Here is a 22,941-nt window from a genome sequence, read left to right as displayed (position 1 = left end):
TCCCCTTCCCTCTGCTGCCATGGCCCCCATTGTAAAGATTCCATATTTACCGGCCCCTTCCTTTTTTGAATGAGCACCGGTAAGTGATTGGTACCAATCACTCACCGCATTTATTTAGAACCGAAGCATAGCTAACTATTTACCATGCTTCAGTTTGTGAGTGAACAGGGAACCTCTGTACAGAGCACTCCCTGTTCTATCATTTGCAGTACAGCTGAGGCTGCAGAGAAAGGATTGGGCATCTATGTTCTCAAACGTGAGACATCGGAGGTCTGTTTAGACCCAAGATATTTCACCAAAGCCCCACCCCCACAGCATTGTGAAAAGAAAGTTGTAAAAAAAAATGAAGGGCTCATTCACACGGGTTCTCTGGCTCATATAGTGTGAATTAGCCTGTGTTACTCTATGGGGACATAGCAGCCGGTCCTAAATTAGCCGCTTCAGCCCCAGAAGATTTTACCCCCTTCCTGACCAGAGCATTTTTTGCAATCCCGCACTGCGTCGCTTTAACTGACAATTGCGCGGTCGTGCGACGTTGTACCCAAACAAGATTGACAGCCTTTTTTCCCCACAAATAGAGCTTTCTTCTGGTGGTATTTGATCACCTCTGCAGTTTTTATTTTTTGCGCTATAAACAAAAAAAGAGCGCCAATTTTGAAAAAAAGCACAATATTTTTTACTATAATAAATATCCCCCAAAAATATATAAAAAAAACAAACTTTTTCCACAGTTTAGTCCGATATGTATTCTTCTACATACTTATGGTAAAAAAATCGCAATAAGCGTATATTGATTGGTTTGGGCAAAAGTTATAGCATCTACAAAATAGAGGGGGTAGTTTCATGGCATTTTTTTTTATTAGTAATGGAGGCGATCTGCGATTTTTATCGGGACTGAGACATTATGGCGGACACATCGGACACTTGTGACACTATTTTGGGACCATTGTCATTTATACAGCGATCAGTGCTATAAAAATGCACTGATTACTGTGTAAATGACATTGGCAGGGAAGGGGCTAAACACTAGGGGGCGATCAAGGGGTTAAGTGTGTCCTAGGGAGTGATTCTAACTGTGAGGGGGGGGGGGGGCTACCACTGACACGACAGCGATCACTGCTCCCAATGACGGAGCGGTGATCTCTGTCATGTCACAAGGCAGAACGGGGAAATGCCTTGTTTGCATTTTCCCGTTCTGCGGCTCCATGACACGATCGCCGGGATACCGGCGGACATTGAGTCCGCGGGTGCCGCGGGCACAGTCACGCTGAACGCACACGCCCGCTAGCCCCACCAATTAAAGGGGACGTACAGGTACGCCCATTTGCCCAGCATTGCCATATCGGCGTGCAGCGGTCGGCAAGTGGTTAACAGGTGTTGGTGAGTGGTCCTTAATGCACACTGTATTTGGGGTAGTAGAACTTCACCAACATGCCTGTCAAAATAGGACCTGCGGCTGTGTTCATACAGCTGCTGTGTCCCCATAACATAGTCTGCCTGCACACAGCTTCAACCAGTTAAAAAAAAAAAAGTTGATTTACACTGTACAGATCACAGCATGTGATGAGCCCCAAAACCTCATCCACACACACAGAGCTTTATAAACTCAATGCAGTTTAATCTTTCAGATTTAGCAGATATTTTGTATGTTGTGTTTCTGTTCGCTAATAACCATTTTTTAGTGTAAGTTCTCAGACTATCCTAGCTGGTGCTCTACACAGGACTGAGAACTCCCCCCCCCCCCGCCCGCCCCTTGGTGGTGACTGCGCCTGAATGGCCAATCGTCGAGCAGCATTAATGTCACATGATAGAAAGAGGAGTCACATGCTCCCCCATACCTGGAAGTACCGGCTGTTTCTCTTTTCTCCCGATGGTGAATGGAAAGGTGGGGAAGAGAAGGTAAGTATACACACGAAATGGGACCAGGATTAATATGAACCTGAGCCTTTTCCTGCAAGGCCAGTCTACCTACAGGAATATCTGGATAAGTACGACACAGCAGACACTCTCTGCTCCCTATCTACGGGCTCTTGGCTCTTTTTTTTTTTTTTTTTTTATTGCAGTGCATCTTAAAATTTTCACATCGATGTTCAGACATTTTAGCCACTTGCCGGCCGGACGTACATAGATTGCGGGGCGGCGGCTCTTCTGCACAAAACCACGTATGTGATTTCGCTGTTCCGGGGCTGCAGCGGTGACCGGCGCCCGCTGTGATTGGACACATCGGGAGGCAGTCGGCGGGTCCGTTCCACGAGAGAGGCAGTTCACCATTCTGCTAGTAGGGGAGACGAAGATCCTGTGTTTCTGCTCAGCAGGAACACGGATCTCTGTCTTCCCACAGCCAAAGCACCCCCGCCACAGTTACAAAGCACGCCCAATAAAGTAGGCATATTCTTTGAACTTATTCCGTGTATCTTGTGTTCATTGAAGTGCCTCACGGTACCGGGGGGGTCTTCGGTAGTCTGCAGTATTAACCCTTGGCTGGTCTATCATGTACCTGGAGTACCCTTAAAACCCCTTCACCTAGGAGCACATTTAACCCTTTGGTCAACCCCGATGTTAACCTCTTCCTTCCCTGCCAGTGACATGATTACAGTTACAGTGCATTTTTTTAGCATTGACCACTGTTGGGGTCACTGGTCCCAAAAAAGTGTCACTTAGTAACAGATTTATCTGCCGCAATGTCGCAGTCCTGCTAAAAATCGCTGATCACCGCCATTACTAGTAAAAACCATACAAATTCCATAAATCTGTCCCATAGTAGACCCACCCTTTGCAGCTATAACAGCTTCAACTCTTCTGGGAAGGCTGTTCACAAGGTTTAGGAGTGAGTCTATATGGAAATGTTTGACCATTCTTCCAGAAGCGCATTTGTGAGATCAGGCACTGATGTTGGACGAGAAGGCCTGGCTCGCAGTCTACGCTGTAATTCATCCTAAAGGTGTTCTATCAGGTTGAGGTCAGGACTCTGTGCAGGCCAGTCAAGTTCCTCCACCCCAAACTCGCTCATCCATATCTTTATGGACCTTGTTTTGTGCACTGGTGTGCAGTCATGTTGGAGCATGAAGCTGCCATCCCCAAACTGTTCCCACAAAGTTGGGAGCATGAAATTGTCCAAAATGTCTCAGTATGGTGACGCCTGAAGAGATCCCTTCACGGGAACTAAGGGGCCAAGCCCAACCCCTGAAAAACAACCCCACACCATAATCCTCCCTCCACCAAATGATTTGGGTCAGTGCACAAAGCAAGGTCCATAAAGGATGGATGAGCGAGTTTGGGGTGGAGGAAATTGACTGACCTTCACAGAGTCCTGACCCCAACCAAATGGAACACCTTTGGGATGAATTTGTTGTCACCAGCAAGATGGCAACAAAAACTGTCAGCATTTTCAACCCATCCCCACGTGAAGGCAAAAGGGTTGTAGGGATTAAAATTCAGAAGTGGAACAGCTGTGAAATATTATATTTGGGTCCAGAAGAGGGACAAGCAAAATGGCTTATCATGTCCTGTTGGCCAGTTTGGATGTTATCCTCAGATTTGAAGGTCAAGCTCAGGGCCAAGGGTAAGAGCAATGATGAAGCCTCCAGAAGGGGGGCAGAAGGATTTGGGTCCAGAAGAGAGACAGTTGTAGAGGAAAAGAGCGATGGGATATATTCAGGTCCAAAAGGGAGACATAGGGATTCAGGTCTAACGGGGATAGAGGGATTCGGGTCCAAAAGAGGGACAGTTGTGAAGGAAAAGAGGGATGGATAGATTCAGGTCCAAAAGGGGGACAGAGGAATTCGGGTCCAGAAGAGGGACAGTAGTGGAAGAAAAGAGGGACGGATAGATTCGGGTCCAGAAGAGGGACAGTAGTGGAAGAAAAGAGGGACGGATAGATTCGGGTCCAGAAGAGGGACAGTTGTAGGGGAAAAGAGGGATAGATAGATTCAGGTCCAAAAGGGGAACAGAGGGATTTAGGTCCAGGAGTGGGATAGTTGTAGAGGAAAAGAGGGATAGGTAAATAGTTTCAGGTCCAAAAGGGGGGCAGAGGGATTTGGGTCCAGAAGAGGGACAGAGAGATTTGGGTCTAGAAAAGGGACAGTTGTGGAGGAAAAAAGGAAAGGATAGATTTAGGTCCAAAAGGAGGACAGAGGGATTTGGATCCAGAAGAGGAACAGTTGTGAAGGAAAAGAGGGATGGATAGATTCAGGTGCAGAAGAGGGACAGAAGGATTCGGTCCAGAATGTCCAGGGACAGTTGTGAAGGAAAAGAGGGAATTTGGTCTAGAAGAGGTACAGTTGAGGATGAAAGAGGGACAGAGGGATTTAGACCCAGACGAGAGACAGTTGCGGCTAAATGAAGGGGTTCACATCCAAAAGAGAGCACCTAAAGCCTAGTACACACGATAAGAAAATCTGACAAAAAATACCACTATCGAATCGATCGTACGATAATCTGATCTTTAGTACACAGCTTTTGAGAGATGATCACGACAGTTCATGCCAAATTGACCTGAAGGGACAAGGACAAAAAAAAATTCTCGTGCAATACCAGAACGAATGATTTCCGCTTATCAGTACAGTATTCATCCGAATAAAATAGAGGGACCAAAAGAGAGAGATTTACTGTCTTGAAACACATCAGGTGTCATCACACGTTGTACATGTTCTAGATTTCATCATTTGTTTAGCACTTTCATTTTTGATTCTATCATTTAGTCGCTATCATACCTGTGTATTTGTTTCTATCTCAATAATGCACTTTTTATACTATTTTCAAAAAATTCCGTTTTTAATTATATAAAAAAGGTTCTTGGACGTTTTGTTGCATATAAGTCCCTACCACTAGAGGGTATATTTTATTCATAGAGATGATCAGGGACATTCCAGTCCCCAATCACTTCTATGGTAAGCTGGCGGAACCGCCAGCTTCAGTTCTGGGCTCCCCGGTGGTATGGGAGAGCCCAGAGAGGCACCGGAGACCGGTGGGAAGAGAGGGACCCCCCTCTACCGTCTGTTGAAGCAATCCAGCAGCCAATTAGCAAAGCCGAAAAAAGCAATACCGGGATGACGCCTATAGCTGCATGCATTATCCTTGAAACTGCTGACGCATATATACGTATTGCAGGCTTCAAGTGGATCAAGAACACGGGGACATGACCTCACACTGGAAAGTTCAACGATAACCTTAGAAAGTATTGTTTGCCAAAGAAGTTGATGCTTGGTACAGACTTCCAGCAGAGGTAGTGAGTCTGTCAACAGTAAGTGGATTAGGACATAGATATATACTCAGATAAAATGGTTACTAATAGGACAAAAAAAATGGACTAGATATCTGGCTTCACTTTTCTAAGTATTCACACTAATTAAGAAACACAGAGGAACCGCTTAGCGTTGGCCGAAGTTTGTGAGTTTATATGTACCAAAAATTCCAGGAGTTGGTACTTCCCCGGGCGTGAAGGAGTTAAGGCTTCCTGGGATAGCCTGTCCTGCAGGCAGTTCCTCCCCCCTCTTCCGGCTCAGGGGTCAGTATAGCTGTCCTGCGGGTGTCCATCTATTCATTGTCCCTTCCAGGATAGTGCTGAGGACTTGGAGCTGTACTGAGGTGAGCTTCATGATCTCTTGGTGGATACAGATTGGAAGGTGGTTTAACGAGGACTTGGCCTTGGGGTGGCCCCCTGGTCCTTCACTGTCCATTCATTAGGTTAGAGAAGCCGTCTGATTGTTCTTCATTGATGAGCCATCAAATCCCTCTACAAACAGAAAGCTTGGGCAGTCGTTAACCACCAACCACTGTTTAGGGTTCACAGGCAGCTTAGGAAGATCCTCACAAGGGCATGAAGGTCCATCCAACTAGACATGTGCAGAACGAAAGAATTTGTTTTGTTTCGATTTGTTAATTACCTAATTTTGTTTAGTTAAATTTGTTTGCGGAATTAATTTAGTTGCGCTTTGTTTAAAAATTTGGCAGCTGCATTCAAATTTTTCTGGGATTCGAATGCGGCTGCCACATTTTATACGTCTAATGCCGCGTACACACGAGCGGACTTTACGGCAGACTTTGCCCGGCGGACGGGATTTCGACGGACAATTCGATCGTGTGTGGGCTCCAGCGGACTTTGTTTTCTCAAAAGTTGGACGGACTTAGATTTGAAACATGTTTTAAATCTATCTGTCGAACTCAAGCCCGGTCGAAAAGTCCGCTCGTCTGTATGCTAGTTCGACGGACAAAAAGCCACGCTAGGGCAGCTATTGGCTACTGGCTATGAACTTCCTTATTTTAGTCCGGTCGTACGTCATCACGTACGAATTCGACGGACTTTGGTGGATTGTGTGTAGGCAAGTCCGTTCATTCGCAAAGTCCGTCATAAAGTCGGTCGAAAAGTCCACCGGGCAAAGTCTGCCGTAAAGTCCGCTCGTGTGTACGCGGCATAAGAATTGCAATATGTTTACATTTCATATTCGTTTCCAAATTCGAATCGAACTTTGTTATTTTGGACAAATTATGTTTCGTTATTTCGGAGGATTTGTTGCTGTTGTGATTTGGAATTCGGATACATCTGAATACTGAAAAATTTGCCCAAATTTTGATTAGTAATTATACGAATCACACACGTCTACCTCCAATGTTCTTCCACCACCTACTAAGGAGGGGTGTCACCATGAGGTACATCAGATCCTGGTGAAGGTCCACCCGTCTACCAAAACCATTAGTAACTCTCCACGGGACGATATTTTTTGATCATGTTGCCACTCTGATTTTAATAAGGTGAATTCCTGTTGGAGTTTTAGGGTTCAATGTAATGGCAGCATTTTTTTGGGAATTCTACTGGCCTTTGGTTGTAAAATACTGCACGGCTGGAGGTGACCGACAATCAACAGTTGGATATATGGATTCATATTTAGCGTCAGGTTAGGGGAGTTCCGAGTTCGTCAATTCCAACCCCATCGCCCAATCAAAAAAAAAAGTCAGCATGGTTGATGCTTCTCACGGCATTCTGCCGAAACCTTGAAACGATTAGCCACCAATGGAGTCAGAAGTTCACATACAGCTTCATGGTCGGTGAATTGGAAAGTATCAAAGGCATTGGATCAGCATGACACCTGGATGGGAGAGGTCAGCAACTTCAAGCCCGGTACCATCTACATCTGTGATGAGGTCACCATCCACCTTACAACATGGACCGTATAATCTTTGTACAATCAACTTTATATTTTATCAAAACGATGACCTACCTAATCTGTCCAATCAATATGTGTCCAATCAGGCAACTACCAAAGTCCTCCAAGTGAGCAGCACTCACCTAGCCCCAAGCAATGGCATGGCAGAGGAGGTCTAAGCATAGCCAGACCTTTCATTAGCATCCCCCTCCCCCGTCACTGCTCTTACTGCTTCCCCTGACAGTGTCAACTATGCGAGGAGGTCTGCACAAACACTGAGGTGCCCACACACCTTTCGAGTCTGATCCTAGCCATGAAAAATCACCGACTGTGCAAATTTTCCCGTTGCTGACTGGTAACTTTTTAGGAAAAAATTTGCAACCGTCCGAAAATTTTCAAAGAACTAACCAACTGGATATAAGTTGAAAGGATAATTGAAGAAAGCTCTCAAATTATATAGTGGTTGGTAAAGCTAAAGGAGGTTGTACAGAGCTTGTACAATCAGATTGTAACGTGTATGGCTGGCTCTTGGTGGCCCGTTGATTCTCAGACAGGTTTAGCTGTGATATATTGAACTCGGGCACAAGGGATCACTAACGGCAGATACATTGGAAGACATTATTTTCCAGTGTGCTGGCATTTTTCTGACGTTTAGTACAATCCCAGTCTAAAGCTTACTATACACGTTACAATCTATTGTACAACTTTGGGTTTATGAAACTATTAACATGGGGACTGACCTAAACTATCCAATCAATTTGTGTCCAATCAGGGAGACCTTGCACTGCATGATTGCTGGTAGATCTAAAGAAGATTGTACCGTCAGATTGTAATAGGTGTGGTGAGCTTACTTGCCACTGAAACGTTTGGTTGCCCGGAAGCCGGCAACCCACGTCCCAATCCGATTGTACAAACGCATTTAGATTCACCTGGAATTTTGTAGTGGGTAGGTCTGCTTAGACTTATAATACATATAAATACAAACATAGATAGATATAATATCTATATTTAATTAATATATTATTAAAATTATGTTATTAATATAATATTATTATTATGTTATTATATATTATAATATAAAAATTATACAATACATTTTAAACTATAATGTATAATAATATTATAATACCTACTTAGCATTACTTAATTCAAATTATAATATATTACATTATATTATATTAATATATATATAAAATATGTTATAATATAATATTAAAATTATACTATTATTATGATATGATAACTTATATTATTATTATAATACATATGAAGCTTGCAGGCCCACGTGTTACATAGCTATGTGTAAATGTAAAGTAGATTGTATAAAAACTGTCCAATCAGATTGCTTGATCTGCTGCAAAATTTTTCAAGTTGCTTCAAATGTTTAAAAAAAAAAAAACACATTGTCGTCATCCGTTCACGTTGTACTGCTTTAATAAATACTATTCGTTGAATTTTTTTCATGTTGTTGAACCCACCATAAATCAACCAACAACAGCAAACGAGATCAGGCTCCAGAAAAATGGCGCCTTCAGCTGAGACAGGAAGTCATCTCTGGTGTTCAAAGGTCACCTGTGCCTGGGGGGGGTCAGCTGACCAAGCCAGCAAGTTTGTGAAGCTCGGCAGAAGGTGTGGTTGAGTGCTGAGGGATCAGCAGAGTTTGCAGTGTGCTTTATAGGACGTTAGAGGTCTGATGGCTCTTTTATTATTATTTTGTTTCTTATTTCCTCCATGGGGGAGTAGGTTTGGTCTCTTTTGCTGCCTTATTTTTGCTGGAAATTATATAAGGGGTTTTTGGTATCTTCGGGACGCCATAGTGCTGGTGGCGATACATTTTTTACATGCTCCGTGCTGTGCTTTGCAAGGATTGAATTGGCTTGACTTGGATGGGCAAGGCGTCGGAAGTGGGGAGCAGGCAGCTTTTTTGTGTATCGTGATCGGATCCCATAAGTTTTTGAATGCAAGACCCCAGGAAAGAAGCTGTTAGTTTGATTGGTACCGGTAACTTAGTTGTCAGTTGGTCCTGATCTCCAGAGCAGGAGACATTTGTCCCTGGTATCCTGAGTTTTATCAAGTATAATCCTGGATTTTTCTGTCATTTAAAGTAGAGCCGTAATGGGCAGGCAACTGGTTGAAAACTGGCAGTTTACCCTAACCTCATATCTCTTTTTATCTTTCAGGGAACACCGTGAAGTTGAAGAACATTTCCAAGGTGACTCCGTGAAGATGGACAAGGTCCCCGAAATTCCTGTAACTGACAGGCTACTGGACCTCACCCTGGAGATCATCTACCTACTGACCGGAGAGGTGAGGGGGATTCTGGGAGGTCACATGACATCACTCTTATCTCTATTAATAAAACACAGACCTGACCGGAGAGGTGAGGAGGATTCTGGGAGGTCACATGACATCACTCTTATCTCTATTAATAAAACACAGACCTGACCGGAGAGGTGAGGAGGATTCTGGGAGGTCACATGACATCACTCTTATCATTATTAATAAAACACAGACCTGACTGGAGAGGTGAGGAGGATTCTGGTAGGTCATATGACATCACTCTTATCTCTATTAATAAAACACAGACCTGACCGGAGAGGTGAGGAGGATTCTGGGAGGTCACATGACATCCCTCTTATCTCTATTAATAAAAAACAGAGCTGACCAGAGAGGTGAGGAGGATTCTGGTAGGTCATATGACATCACTCTTATCTCTATTAATAAAACACAGACCTGACCGGAGAGGTGAGGAGGATTCTGGGAGGTCACATGACATCACTCTTATCTCTATTAATAAAACACAGACCTGACTGGAGAGGTGAGGAGGATTCTGGGAGGTCACATGACATCACTCTTATCTCTATTATTAAAACACAAACCTGACCGGAGAGGTGAGGAGGATTCTGGGAGGTCATATGACATAACTCTTATCGTGTTATTAATATAATAAAACACAGACCTGGATTCACAGTCTCATCTTGAAATGAATGAGAACCAAGTATCATAATACTGAACATTCATTTTCCTTTGGTACACAGGATTACACAGTTGTGAAGAAGACATCAAGCCATCATAAGAACCCCTGCAGTTGCTCTTATGGATCCCAAGGATGGAACAGGAGCCGGGACACTTCCAGGAAGCCTCCAACTCACAAGCCAGTACCTGAGAGGAACAAGATGATCCTAGACATCACCAATGAGATCATTGAGTTGCTAACAAAAGAGGTGAGTGGTGGTGGGAATTCTGGGACATTATCCAGTAACAGACAAGGGATGTGTCTGGATGGTGACTGTATCATTGTGTGTGTCAGGTTCCTATAAGGTGTCAGGATGTCACTGTCTATTTCTCCAAGGAGGAGTGGGAGTATTTAGAAGGCCATTGGGATGTCTACAAGCACATCATGGAGAACCGGCCAGCCCTCACATCACCGGGTAAGAGGAGACTTCCATTTCTTGTAAAGGAGAGAAGAGGATTAAGGGTCCACCTAGATACACACATCCTCTGGTATGTGTGTTTCCTACAGACGGATCCAGTAATGGGAATCCACCAGAGAGATGCCCCCATCCTCTGTATTCCCAGGACTCCACACAGGAACATCATAAGATCCCTCAAAATGATAAAGTGGAGTAATAGGGAGAAATCCTTTGATATAAACACATAGAAACAATGTATTCAGTCAGTGTGTGTGTTTCCTACAGATGGATCCAGTAATGGGAGCTCACCAGAGAGATGTCCCAAACCTCTGATTTCCCAGAATTCCACGCAGGAACTTCCCAAGATCCCACAAGACTATTCTGTAAGTAAAATCGATGATCCTCCAATTCTACTCTACACTATATGGCCAAATGTTTGACACCCGACCAGCACACCTACTGTATATGTAACCTACCTTGATTTTGCTAGTCAATACTTTTCTATTTAATATAAGGCTATAAACCACACACTATTGAAATATTACTATTGCGTGATTCTCAGGATGGCGGCTTGATTGTTGTTAAAGTAGAAGTTGAAGAGGAAGCAGAAGAACCATATATTCGGTGTAAGGAGGAGGAAATTCCTGCTGAGATCGGCACGGGTGAGTTTTAAACACTGAATCCAGAGAAGAGGCTCTGTACCTAGTGGGGAAGTCAGGGGAGACGGCCTGTGCCCAGTGGGGGAGTCAGAGGAGATGGCCTGTGCCCAGTGGGGGAGTCAGAGGAGATGGCCTGTGCCCAGTGGGGGAGTCAGGGGAGACGGCCTGTGTCCAGTGGGGGAGTCAGGGGAGACGGCCTGTGCCCAGTGGGGGAGTCAGGGGAGAGGGACTGTGCCCAGTGGGGGAGTCAGGGGAGAGGGACTGTGCCCAGTGGGGGAGTCAGGGGAGACGACCCGTGTCCAGTGAGGGAGTCAGGGGAGACAGCCCGTGCCCAGTGGGGGAGTCAGGGGAGACGGCCTGTGCCCAGTGGGGGAGTGAGGGGAGATGACCTGTGCCCAGTGGGGGAGTCAGGGGAGATGGCCCGAGCCCAGTGGGGGAGTCAGGAGAAACGGCCTATGCCCAGTGGGGGAGTCAGGGGAGAGGGACTGTGCCCAGTGGCGAAGACGGCTTGTGCCCAGTGGGGGAGTCAGGCGAGACGGCCCGTGCCCAGTGGGGGAGTCAGGGGAGACGGCCTATGCCCAGTGGGGGAGTCAGGGGAGACGGCCTGTACCCAGTGGGGGAGTCAGGGGAGTAGGCCTGTGCCCAGTGGGGGAGTCAGGGGAGACGACCTATGCCCAGTGGGGGAGTCAGGGGAGACAGCCTGTGCCAGTGGGGGAGTCAGGGGAGACGGCCTGTGCCCAGCAGGGGAGTCAGGGGAGACGGCCTGTGCCCAGCGGGGGAGTCAGGGGAGACGGCCTGTGCCCAGCGGGGGAGTCAGGGGAGACGGCCTGTGCCCAGCGGGGGAGTCAGGGGAGACGGCCTGTGCCCAGTGGGGGAGTCAGGGGAGAGGGACTGTGCCCAGTGGCGGAGACGGCCTGTGCCCAGTGGGGGACTCAGGGGAGACGGCCTATGCCCAGTGGGGGAGTCAGGGGAGACGGCCTGTGCCCAGTGGGGGGAGTCAGGGGAGACGGCCTGTGCCCAGTGGGGGAGTCAGGGGAGACGACCTGTGCCAGTGGGGGAGTCAGGGGAGACGGCCGTGCCCAGCGGGGGAGTCAGGGGAGACGGCCTGTGCCCAGCGGGGGAGTCAGGGGAGACGGCCTATGCCCAGCGGGGGAGTCAGGGGAGACGGCCTATGCCCAGTGGGGGAGTCAGGGGAGACGGCCTGTGCCCAGTGGGGGAGTCAGGGGAGACGACCTGTGCCCAGTGGGGGAGTCAGGGGAGACGGCCTATGCCCAGCGGGGGAGTCAGGGGAGACGGCCTGTGCCCAGTGGGGGAGTCAGGGGAGACGGCCTGTGCCCAGTGGGGGAGTCAGGGGAGACGACCTGTGCCCAGTGGGGGAGTCAGGGGAGACGGCCTATGCCCAGCGGGGGAGTCAGGGGAGACGGCCTGTGCCCAGTGGGGGAGTCAGGGGAGAGGGACTGTGCCCAGTGGCGAAGACGGCTTGTGCCCAGTGGGGGAGTCAGGGGAGACGGCCTATGCCCAGTGGGGGAGTCAGGGGAGACGGCCTGTGCCCAGTGGGGGAGTCAGGGGTGTAGGCCTGTGCCCAGTGGGGGAGTCAGGGGAGACGACCTATGCCCAGTGGGGGAGTCAGGGGAGACGGCCTGTGCCAGTGGGGGAGTCAGGGGAGACGGCCGTGCCCAGCGGGGGAGTCAGGGGAGACGGCCTGTGCCCAGTGGGGGAGTCAGGGGAGACGGCCTGTGCCCAGCGGGGGAGTCAGGGGAGATGGCCTGTGCCCAGCGGGGGAGTCAGGGGAGACGGCCTGTGCCCAGTGGGGGAGTCAGGGGAGAGGGACTGTGCCCAGTGGCGGAGACGGCCTGTGCCCAGTGGGGGAGTCAGGGGAGACGGCCTGTGCCCAGCGGGGGAGTCAGGGGAGACGGCCTGTGCCCAGTGGGGGAGTCAGGGGAGATGGCCTGTGCCCAGCGGGGGAGTCAGGGGAGACGGCCTATGCCCAGCGGGGGAGTCAGGGGAGACGGCCTATGCCCAGCGGGGGAGTCAGGGGAGACGGCCTGTGCCCAGTGGGGGAGTCAGGGGAGACGGCCTGTGCCTAGTGGGGGAGTCAGGGGAGACGACCTGTGCCCAGTGGGGGAGTCAGGGGAGACGGCCTATGCCCAGCGGGGGGAGTCAGGGGAGACGGCCTGTGCCCAGTGGGGGAGTCAGGGGAGACGACCTATGCCCAGTGGGGGAGTCAGGGGAGACGGCCTGTGCCAGTGGGGGAGTCAGGGGAGACGGCCGTGCCCAGTGGGGGAGTCAGGGGAGACGGCCTATGCCCAGCGGGGGAGTCAGGGGAGACGGCCTGTGCCCAGTGGGGGAGTCAGGATCCATCAAACTTTAGTTCTTCGCCTTACAACTCTGGTATGGCTAGCTCAGTGGCAGAACCACCAAGGTCGCACTTGTGACCGGGCCCTGCCATTCTACCACCGTGCGGCGGGGGCCAACTCGGCAGGAAGGGGGCCCACTTCACAACATGTGAAAGGGTCCCACTGTGGGACCGTAAGGCTCGGTTCACACTGCTGCGACCCCACAGTCGTGCGGCTTGTTTGTGATTTCCTTGTGACTTCCTTGCGACTTTCGTGATTTAACATTGCAGTCTGTGGCACTCAAATCGCACCAAAGTCAGAGTTGCATTGATTAGCGGCACCCATTGAAATGAATGTGTTTTGACTTGTTAGTGCCGCATAAGTTGCAGCAGTGTGAACTGGGGCTTATAAAGTGCCCCAGGATCGGTGGAAAGGGCCCTCGGGCTCAGAGGGACGGACCCCGGGATCGATGGAATGGGCCCCAGTGGTCAGGGGGGCCCCTCATGGTTTCTTGCATCGGGGCCCTGAAGGTTCTAGTTACGCCTCTGGGTTAGCTTAACTCTTCTCCAAGAAGAAAAAAAAAGTTGTGCCTTATCAAATTAATGGTGGTCTTCTCGTCCAACAGGTGAGGTCTATGCCAACAGAACCTTTAAGAAAGAGGACCATCTTCTAGGATCACATAATCTGGTGGACAATAGATTGATGATGTCAAGCAAAGAGACTGTTGGAACAAAGTCTGAGTACAGCTCCCCAAGTGGAGAGGAGGACTTTGAGTCAGATATGGAAGAAGACACCAAGCCGGTGCGCAATGGAGAGGGCAGGTTCTCTTGTGGGGACTGTGGCAAGCACTTCCGATACAAAGCTCATCTAACTGTCCACCAAAGAATTCATACGGGAGAGCGTCCTTACGAGTGTCCGGAGTGTGGGAAATGTTTCGCCACTAGTTCCCAGCTCACCAGCCACAAGACCTCCCACAGCGAGGAGAAACGCTACGAGTGCTCCGAATGCGGGAAGCGCTTCCGGTGGAAAAGTCTTCTTGTTGTTCATGAGAGGCGCCACAGAGGAGAGAAGCCATTCGAGTGTCGTCAGTGCGGGAAGGCCTTTGCCGGGAAGTCTAATCTCCTCACTCATGAGAGGAGCCACATTGGGGAGAGACCCTTCACCTGTTCCGAGTGTGGGAAGTGCTTTGTGGCGAAACACACGCTGTCACGCCATATGGTCATCCATACGGGCGAAAAGCCTTTCACCTGTCCGGAATGCGGCAGGCAGTTTAAGCTTAAGCAAACCCTATGTAGTCATCTACGCACTCACACAAGGACCCAACCCTCTGAGGGAGCAGACTATAAAAGTCGGAGGGTCAGTCCTTATTGGGGAAGGTCCCTTGAAGAGCCTCAGGTCTGGCCCAAGTACCCATAAAAAAAGAAGGAAAAAAAAGACAAAATTAAAAAAATTAGTGTTTAGAATGCCAGAAATCATTGGCCAATCTGGATCACCCTGGGTGGCTCTTGATAAAACGGCAGTGGAAAACTATTGAAGCACACAAGAGTGTGGGAAGCAGAAGAACATCAGCATCAGTGATCTCCAAACTGTGGCCCGGGGGCCAGATGTGGCCCTTTGCTTGAACATATCTGGCCCTTGGGGAACTATTACATCCACTGACACTAACAATGGGGCACTATTCCTCCCAATGATAGGGCACTATATCTCCCAATTGTGCCAACGATAGGGCACTATTCCTCCCAATTGTGCCATCGATGGGGCACTATTCCTCCCAATTGTGCCATCGATGGGGCACTATTCCTCCCAATGAAACCAATGATGGAGCACTATTCCTCCCAATGACACCAATGATGGGGCACTATTTCTTCCACTGACACCAATGATGGGGCACTATTTCTTCCAATGATGGGGCACTATTTCTTCCAATGATAGGACACTGTTCCTTCCAACGACACCAACGATGGAGCACTATTCCTCCCCCTGAAACCAATAATGGAACACAATTTCTTCCACTGACACCAATGATGGGGCACTATTCCTTCCACTGACATCAACGATGGGACACTATTCCTCCCAATGACACCAATGATGGGACACTATTCCTCCCAATGACACCAATGATAGGACACTATTTCTCCCAGTGCTACCCATAATGGGGTACTATTCCTCCCACTGATACCAAAGATGGGGCATTGTTTACTTGCACTGATATCTGGACATCTTCTGCTCCCACTGACTACAGTCTGGCCCCCCCTAAAGTGTGAAGGACGATAAACTGGCCCTATGTTTTGAAAGTTTGAAGACCCCGATCAACATCAATTGAGAATGTCATTTTGTTCTTCCAAACATGTTTCGTTTGAAAGCTTCACCATGTGTACCGCTATAGACTTCAGAACAAGACTCTTTATGTGTTAAGTGAAGGCAAACGTTTTTAGGATACAATCTTCATGGTCAGGAAACAGAACCTGCAGGGCAGAAAAAATCCCCATAGTTACCTTGAGATCGGCAAACCTTTGGCCTATAACTGTTTTCTTTCAAAACACAAGAAAACACCACCTACGAGGAACCTTTTGTGAGATCTCCAAAAGAAAATGAACCATTTTAATACTCCAGGTGTGGTAGATGTTTTGATCTCAGGAGAGAAGAATGGAATTCTCTTTGTCCACAGCATGGGAAATGTTAGGGCAAAACATTTTGTGTTGGTCCTCCAGAGAACCCCAAAAAGCCATCTTCTTGGCCTAAAGGCAGCCATGTTTTTTGTAGCCTATCATCCTCTCATTCAAAGCCTTACCAGAGCCCAAAACAAGGGGAAAAACTTTAACTGAAGCCTTTGGACTCACCAGAAAAGTACATGCCATAGACTTGAGTCTTTGTAGAGTGCTGCAGGGCTTTTATGTGTCTTTCATGTTTGATCAGTCATCGTTAGGGATAGACGTCAAGTGTCTTAGTGATGGACAATGTACTTGGTTTGAAAGATGCCAAGAGTATTGGTGATGAACAGTGTCTTTGGTTTGGAAGATGCCAAGAGCCACAATGATGGACAATGTGCTTGATTCGAAATATGCCAAGAGCCATGGTGATGACGTCTTTCGAACCAATTACATTGTCCATCACTGTGGCTTCTGGCATCTTTCGAATCAAGTACATTGTCCATCACTATGGCTCTTGGCATCTTTAGAACCAAGTACATTGTCCAACACCCACAGTGATGAACAATGTAATTGGTTCTTTTTCAAGAATAAAATATTTTGTATTTTTTGCTTGGATGTATGGGATTTAGTCCTGCTTTTATGCTTCTATTCTTTACCCATGTAGGGCTTAGAAGATTAGGTTGTAGATGTACAGTAACAGGGGAGTAAGTTACCCTGCAAAGAATAATAGACCTTCACAGAAAGTGATGTGACATTGTCACTCATAATTACCATTATTTTTATCCTCTTTTTTTTTTTCTTTTATTTGTGGCTTCCTTTTTCTTCCCTTCAACATCTCAGAATACCATTGGAAGTAACACCTAAACTGTATTATAGTGTTTACAGTGAAATATCTGCGCTAACCCTATGGTGAACCTGCATATACCTATTTTTGTATATATCTATATTTTAGAAAAATATATAGGTATATAAAATACTGTGACACAAATGAAGGTGTATGTGTTTATAAAAAACACAAAAAGAATGGTGCTGCAAAAATAAAAACCTAAATATTCGGCTCATGGATAAATGTAAAAAGTACAATTGCGCAACCAAAGTATGTTATAAATTATAAATGTGTAACAATCACATATGAATTGAGATAAACACAGCTGATGCTACAGAATAAATAACAATACCCCCATGTGATAAATACCACAATGTGATTAAAAATTCCAAGACAGATCATAATCCACATTATCCAGATCATATGGGGTAGGGTACTCCGAGTGGTGTAATGAATACTCTCTTCACTTTTCAACGGGGACAACCATAAGAACAGCCAAGGAAGTAATTAAAGACCAGATGGCCGCTTACCAGATCTGTAGGATCTCAGGTTATAGAGATCATAAAGGCATATGCAGGAGGGAACCGTCGGCTCATTAGAGTAGTAGACCTTGAAGTGTCTTTGGAGGAGAGGTTTACATATCAAGTGATTAGATGAATACACCGCCCTGAGCCGACGGTTCCCTCCTGCATATGCCTTTATGATCTCTATAACCTGAGATCCTACAGATCTGGTAAGAGGCCATCTGGTCTTTAATTACTTCCTTGGCTGTTCTTATGGTTGTCCCCATTGAAAAGTGAGGAGGGTATTTATTACACCACTCGGAGTACCCTACCCCATATGAACTATGTGAATTATGATCTGTCTCGGACTTTTAATCACATTGTGGTATTAATCACATGGGGGTATTGTTATTTATTTTGTAGCATCAGCTGTGTTTATCTCAATTCGTATTTGATTGTTACACATTTATAATTTAAACTGTATTATAACCTTACATCCTGATGCATATGGTGCTAATAGGAGTGGAGATCACTATTGGCCTGCCAAAGGTAAGCTAATAACTGACGAAAAAACACATTCCCTGTAAAGTGGGGCTTGGATTTTCTTAAACCCTATAGTGGCGTTAGGCCAGCTTTTCTCAACCTATTCAACATAGAGGAACCCTTGAAAATGCTTTCCGGTCTCAGGTAACCCCTTATAAAAACGACTGTATCTACAATTCATGATACATTAGTGTGATGGTCAGTGGGAAGAATGTTCCTTACATTGGTGGTCAGTGGGAAGAATGCCCTTTACATTGGTGGCCAGTGGGAAGAATGTTAAGAATGTTCCTTACATTGGTGATCAGTGGGAAGAATGTTCCTTACATTGGTGGTCAGTGGGAAGAATGTTCCTTACATTGGTGATCAGTGGGAAGAATGTTCCTTACATTGGTGGTCAGTGGGAAGAATGTTCCTTACATTGGTGATCAGTGGGAAGAATGCGCCTTACATTGGTGATCACTGGGAAGAATGTTCCTTACATTGGTGGTCAGTGGGAAGAATGCTCCTTACATTGGTGATCAGTGGGAAGAATGCTCCTTACATTGGTGATCAGTGGGAAGAATGCTCCTTACATTGGTGATCAGTGGGAAGAATGCCCCTTACACTTGTGGTCATTGGGAAAAATTACCCACTTACAAATAGCTAAAAGGATCAATGGTGTCAATGGAAACTTATCTGAGAGGCAGAAATTGCTCAAGGAACTCCTAGCAACCTCTGGAGGAACCCTAGGGCTTCATGGAATCCTGGTTGAGAAACCCTGAGTTAGGCTTTAAATCCCCTATGAAGTAATTTTTTTTGCTGTTTGTACCATGCTGGGGGGATTTTCCTGCATGTCCTCTCGTAGATGCAACAGGAAGTGAGAATAAATCTCCCAAAATTGAAGGGAATGCCCATTTTAGACAGTTTCCACCAGAAAAGGTGTATTGGCAGACTTCCCCTCGTTTCTTGGCCTGGGGACAACTTTAAAATGTAGGCTGTCCTACATTATTAAAACTTGACAGAGGGTCTAATCTTCCCTACTCTATCCAAAACTGAAAACAAAAAAGGGTTTTGCCTTAGCCAGCTTATTGTGAGAGGTTTGTTATCCACCTAAAATTTTCTCATTGGACATTTGACTGCTGAGGTGCAGTTTTGCATCTGATCCTTACAATCAAAAGGTTTCTATGGCACGCCAAAAGTGTGAGAATTATTATAATACTGAAATTGATTTACTATAAATATTAGGGTTGTCATTAGAGCTAGTAGGGAGCAGCTACCTTAACATCCTTTAGAACTCATAATAATAATAGCAGTGGACATGCTTACTCTTTGATGAAGGAGGTCAGGGACACCGTGTCCCCTTTGGGGACATTACAAATCACTTCCTGTCCTGGTGATGCCAAAGGAATTGAGAGAAGGAAGTCTCCCAGTGGGAACACAAAAAGCAATAAATACCCAACAGTGGTTCTAACCCTTCCAAACATAATTTAGTGGGGATCCTACTTTAATTTGAATTTATTTTACAAACTTCACTTTGTACTTTTTCATAGTTTAAATGGTGTAGTCATTATGGTAAAGGGAAACCAAAATGTTGTTTAGACAGCTAAAATTTATACAACATGTTATATAATTTTATAATTATTTGTATAAAAATCTACATTTTACAAATAAACTTTGAATACAGGGTGATTCCACATGATATGTAGTTTGCAAGGAACACTGAGCAATCTATTAAGCAAAATTGAATAAAAAGGTACAATTGTGAAAGGGGCAGTGGAGGAATTTGGGGCCAGGAGATTGATAGTTGTGGAGGAAAGGGGAACAGAGGGGTTTTGGTCCTAAAGAGGGACAGTCACGGAGGATAGAGGGATTAGAGTTTTTTTGGGTTCAGGGGAGGGACAGTTGAGGCAGAAAGAGGGATGGAGGGATTTGGGTCCAGAAGAAGGGCAATCGTGGAAGGATCAACAGATGGTCCAGAAGAGGGACAGTTCTGAAGCAAAGAGAGATGGAGGAATTCTGGTCTGGATGAGGGACAGTGGTGGAGGAAAAAGGGACAAGGGTATTTGGGTCCAGACGATGGACAACTCTAGGGGGATGGAGAGATTTAGGTCCAGAAGCAGGACCGTTGTGGAGGGACAAAGAGATTTGGCTCCAATAGAAGGACAATATAGAGGAAAGGGAAATAAAATAATTTGGAGACAGAAGATGGACAGTTATGGAGGGATTCAGAGTCCAAAAGAGGAGCAGTTGTGGAAGAAAGAGGGATGAAGGAATTTAGGTACAGAAGTGGGACAGTTGTGAAGAGATGGAGAGATTTGGCTTGAGTAGACGGACAAATGTGGAGTAAAGAGGGATGGAGGGATTTAGGTCCAGAAGGAGGACAATTGTGGAGGGATTGACAGATGGTCCAGAAGAGTTCTGAAGCAAAGAGAAATGGAGGAGTTCCGGCCAAGAAGAGGAAGCCTGGTGGGCTGATTCAGCCTTTGGCGTTCTATACGTAAATCATTTAAAGTCAATTGCAACCTTAGAAGTCACCAAGAACCACCTTTAATTTTAGTTTTCTATTGACTCCAAAAAGGTCAAAACTTTGCCCAAACCTCCAAATTTTTGCTGAAATATAAACTAAATTTTGCTCACCAGCATGTTAGCTATTGGGTGGAGCCTGGTGGGCTGAGTCAGCCTCTGGCTTCTTATACATATGTCTTGAAAACTTGGAAACAACTCCTTTCCAAAATTTCTTATGTGCATAGTACACAAGTACTCAAGGTTATTGAGGGGCTGTGTTTTGGCACAAGGCGCTGAATAGTAGAAAGGAGCTTTTGTAACCCTCAGGATTCATTTTAAAACCCATTGCACCCTTGAAAGAACTACCATACTAGAATTTCAATTTTTATTGACTCCAAAAAGGTTAAAACTGTCCTCCAAACTTCCAAATTTTTGCTGAAATGAAAATTGTTAATTTTGCTCATCGGTAATGTTAAAGAAATGTGTTGACTGGTGCTCAGAAAAGTATGGAAGAGTGTTTTTTGGGCCTGAAGAGGTCCTGGTAAAAATCAAATAGAAACTGCCTTATCCGAAAAGTGCCCAAATCCTCATGTAATCAATTAGTGACCTGTGATCCTTCTTTGTTTGTCAAGTTAGGGGGAGGGAAGGAGTTTCTCACTGCCCAGAGAGTTAATGAAGCTGATATTTGCAGTGTGGATATATGAACTAGTCATAAGGATCACGTAATACTCAAGATTTATTAAAAAAAAAATAACTAATGTACAGTAGATACACTGATTAGGCCTAACTTTTTGACTACCCACCCAATATTGGGTAGGTCCACTGTTGAGCAGCCCACTTTGCCACCAAAACAGCCCTGACCTATCGAGGCATGGCCTCCACTAGACCTCTGAAGGTATGCTATGGTATCTGGCATTAATCCATCAGTAGCAGATCCTTTAAATCCTGTAAGTTGCGAGATGGGGCCTCCATGAATTGGACTTGCGTTTCCAGCACATCCCACAGATGCACGGTTGGATTGAGATCTGCAGAATACAGATGCCAAGTCAACACCTCAAACTTTTTGCGTTCCTCAAACCCTTTTTGAACCATTTTTGCACTGTGGCAGGGCGCATTATCCTGATGAAAGAGGCCACTGCATCAGGGAATACCATTTCCATGAAGGGGTGTACTTGGTCAGCAGCAATATTTAGGTGGTGGTACCTGTCAAAGTACCATCCACATGAACGGCAGGAACCAAGGTTTCCCAGCAGAACATTGTCCAAAGCATCACACTGCCTCAGCAGGCTTACCTTCTTCCCATACTGCATCCTGATGCCATGTCTTTTCCGGGTAAGTGACGCACACACACCTGGCCATCCACATGATGTAAAAGAAAACATCATTCATCAGACCAGGCCACCTTCTTCCATTGTTGCCCTGCGCCCTAGCAGCCAACCACCTGCTGGTTAATTTGAAAAGTAACCTCTAGCAGCTCCCACACTCCATCCAGACCTGTCCTGCCTCCTGCTCTTTGCTCTACTGTGAGGACAGCGGCGGAGGTTAGAGGAAAGAACCTAAATATTGGGGAATGGGACAGTGACTTGGTCTGGATTCAGGCCACAGTCCACCATTTAGTGATACCTGTACAAGTGTGTACCCAGTTTCATTCTGACATTGTTCAAAAATACTTGAAGTCGGACATGAAGCCTTCTGAGAAATATGTATATTTTTTTTAATTGTGTATGCTGTGTCAATGGCAACACATAATAGTATACATCTATATTGGGATTTTCTCAAATTTGACTGCAAAACTTGAAATACACTTGAACGCTCTGATATGAGGAAGCAAAGCCCTGCTTCTAGAACAAGACCAAGATCTGACCAAGATGGACACATCCACACAAAGCAGAAAAAGGCATGGGATGCTCAATGAGGGGGCTGTGGGTATAGAGTGGGGGTGTTCACTTAGGAGGGCGTATGGAGTGGATGAGAAAGCGGGGCACACAAGAGGATGCCTGAGCATTGATTCAGCATTACTGCATTCATGGGGCTCCCTGATTGGGCTAAGCCTGATGTTGAATGACAACTTCTGTAAACCCCATCTTTTTCTATACCTAACATCATTCTGAAATGAATATAGGACCTGTGCACTGCATCCTGGGAGAAGGTCTCATGCCCAACTCCCCAGAGGTACCGTGTATTTCCAAGGGCTCCAACGGATTAATGGTGTAGCAGGGGGATCACGGCAAAGGTGGGCATTGTCTGGGGGGGGACTGTTATTACGAAAACCTGGGACTTTGCCAGGAATGAGCAAACTACTCTTTTTAACCACTTGACCTCCGGAAGGTTTACCCCCTTCGTGACCAGGGCATTTTTGTAATGCTGTACCCAAATAACATTTT

The 22,941-nt window shown here is 46.4% G+C and overlaps 1 protein-coding gene across 2 annotated transcripts; it reads left to right on the top strand.

Annotated features, from left to right (window-relative positions):
* The first annotated feature begins 8,649 nt into the window (after nt 1-8,649).
* LOC141104718 (uncharacterized) lies at nt 8,650-16,816 on the top strand. Of its 2 annotated transcripts, none has more exons than XM_073594413.1 (7): nt 8,650-8,771; nt 9,323-9,449; nt 10,181-10,366; nt 10,453-10,573; nt 10,841-10,938; nt 11,118-11,217; nt 14,176-16,816. In XM_073594413.1, exons 1-7 carry the CDS (start codon nt 8,665-8,667, stop codon nt 14,964-14,966), a joined length of 1,530 nt encoding a protein of 509 aa, XP_073450514.1. In that variant the 5' UTR covers nt 8,650-8,664; the 3' UTR covers nt 14,967-16,816. The 2 variants fall into 2 exon arrangements, with proteins under 2 accessions (XP_073450514.1, XP_073450515.1); XM_073594414.1 differs by having other exon boundaries at nt 8,709-8,830.
* Nucleotides 16,817-22,941: the final 6,125 nt, after the last annotated feature.

The sequence above is a fragment of the Aquarana catesbeiana genome, linkage group LG08 (assembly GCF_042186555.1).
Source record: "Aquarana catesbeiana isolate 2022-GZ linkage group LG08, ASM4218655v1, whole genome shotgun sequence".
Classification (NCBI taxonomy): domain Eukaryota; kingdom Metazoa; phylum Chordata; class Amphibia; order Anura; family Ranidae; genus Aquarana; species Aquarana catesbeiana.
This window is presented reverse-complemented; position numbering and strand designations above follow the sequence as displayed.

Excerpts from the sequence above, each read along its gene's own strand:
- LOC141104718 (XM_073594413.1), top strand. The coding sequence starts at position 8,665 with ATGGCGCCTTCAGCTGAGACAGGAAGTCATCTCTGGTGTTCAAAGGTC. Across the intron at positions 9,450-10,180 it reads TCTACCTACTGACCGGAGAG|GATTACACAGTTGTGAAGAA; the intron begins GTGAGGGGGATT and ends TTTGGTACACAG. Across the intron at positions 10,939-11,117 it reads AGATCCCACAAGACTATTCT|GATGGCGGCTTGATTGTTGT; the intron begins GTAAGTAAAATC and ends CGTGATTCTCAG.